At 35.2% G+C, this 1,615-nt stretch overlaps 1 protein-coding gene across 1 annotated transcript in view; it reads left to right on the forward strand.

The window, feature by feature from the left end:
• The window catches only part of LOC107677140 (tomoregulin-1-like), a 25,455-nt gene that overhangs the window by 12,738 nt on the left and 11,102 nt on the right, over positions 1 to 1,615 (forward strand). The window contains exon 3 of the mRNA XM_016471926.1: positions 367 to 496. Coding sequence (XP_016327412.1) covers positions 367 to 496 — 130 coding nt within the window. The remainder of the gene's footprint in view (positions 1 to 366; positions 497 to 1,615) is intronic.

Raw genomic sequence — 1,615 nt, forward strand, 5'->3', positions numbered from 1 at the left:
TTGGATGGCCTGCGGATGAGTACATTCTCAGCCAATTTTAATTTTTAGGTGAACTATTCCTTTAGATCACAGCATATCATGGACTTATTGTTGGTTTGATGGCTTCTGTCCACTCTTGATCCGCTAAGAAAAAATCTTGAACATGGTGAATTTTCTGTGATTGTGCTTCAGGAAATCACTCAAATTATAATACCGATCAATGCTTTAGCATTTACCTGCATTCATTTTCCCCCTCGTTGATCAATGAGCCATCTCAAACATATTAATGTGCAAAATCAGAAGTGGCTGAACTCAATACTGCATTCGAAACCACCAATTTCCTCGCTGTATCTGAGAAGCCTCTCACATGTATTGTGTTTGCCGCAGTGCTCTAAGAACTACGTCCCTGTGTGTGGTACAAACGGAGACACCTATCAGAACGAGTGCTATCTGAAACAAGCAGCCTGTACCCAGCAGAGACCCATCTTTCTGGCCTCTGAGGGCTCCTGCTATCCTGGTAAGTCCAGACCATCTCCTTCACTTGTGGATCTCAAGATGGCGCCGCAAATGGCAGCCAGGACGCTGAGCTCCGCGATTCTTCTATTGTTTTTGTTTGTTTGTTCTGTTGATTCTGATTCACTTCCTGAAATGAAAACCTAACATCTTCTGCCTAAGTTCATGTTACACTGACTGTGCTCGTTTTATTAGAACAAGTTTCAAGCGTTTTTTTAAGATGCTGCAACAATCAGCATTGGTCTGTGATGGGGATTTTTTTGGGGTGGCTGGTGTGAATTAAGTTCAAAAATAAAACAAAAATAAAACATTAATAGTTAAAAGTTGGCTATATATATATATATATATATATATATACAGGCATTTTTTGACCCAACATTATGAATTTCAGGGGCTTTTCTGTCATTTTCAGTGACATTTTCCATAATGTTGGAACATTATTACATTTTGTACATTAAATAAAATACATTTTTATATATTTATTTGTATATGAATGATGTACATTATCAAGATATTTATTCGCATAAAAGTTAATTTCATATGATTTTATTTAGACTACATTTTTGATAGGCCTCTAACAGGCCACTGGTGACAAAATTGGCATCAAGAGCCATAAAGATGAGCCACTTTTACAAATTAGATCGATTTTTCTGAGGCCCAGAAATGCTATTTTAACATCCTGTGTATAAGCAGAAGCTTTATATTACAGACTCTAATGAGCAGTGTGATCTGATACATGACAACCTTTATTTTTAGCTCTAATTAATCTCATGATTACTTTTCATCCACAAATTACATGCCATGGCTCATAATAATTTGATATGCATGTTACTGATACATAATACAAAGACTATGCACTACTGTGGTGCTGCTATCACTGTATGAACTCTTGACATATATTGATATATTTTATATATACACACACACACACACAATTGTGGTCAAAAGTTCACATACACATACACTGACCTGAATAAGATAATTCACATAAAAGATGTTTACATATAGTCCACAAGAGAAAATAGTAGCAAATTAAATTGATCAATTTATAAAAATAATTACATACGCTTGATTCTTAATACTGTGTTGTTACCTGGATGATCCACAGCTGTTTTTTTTTTTT

Source organism: Sinocyclocheilus anshuiensis, unplaced genomic scaffold, assembly GCF_001515605.1.
Source record: "Sinocyclocheilus anshuiensis isolate Anshui unplaced genomic scaffold, SAMN03320099.WGS_v1.1 scaffold392, whole genome shotgun sequence".
Lineage (NCBI taxonomy): Eukaryota > Metazoa > Chordata > Actinopteri > Cypriniformes > Cyprinidae > Sinocyclocheilus > Sinocyclocheilus anshuiensis.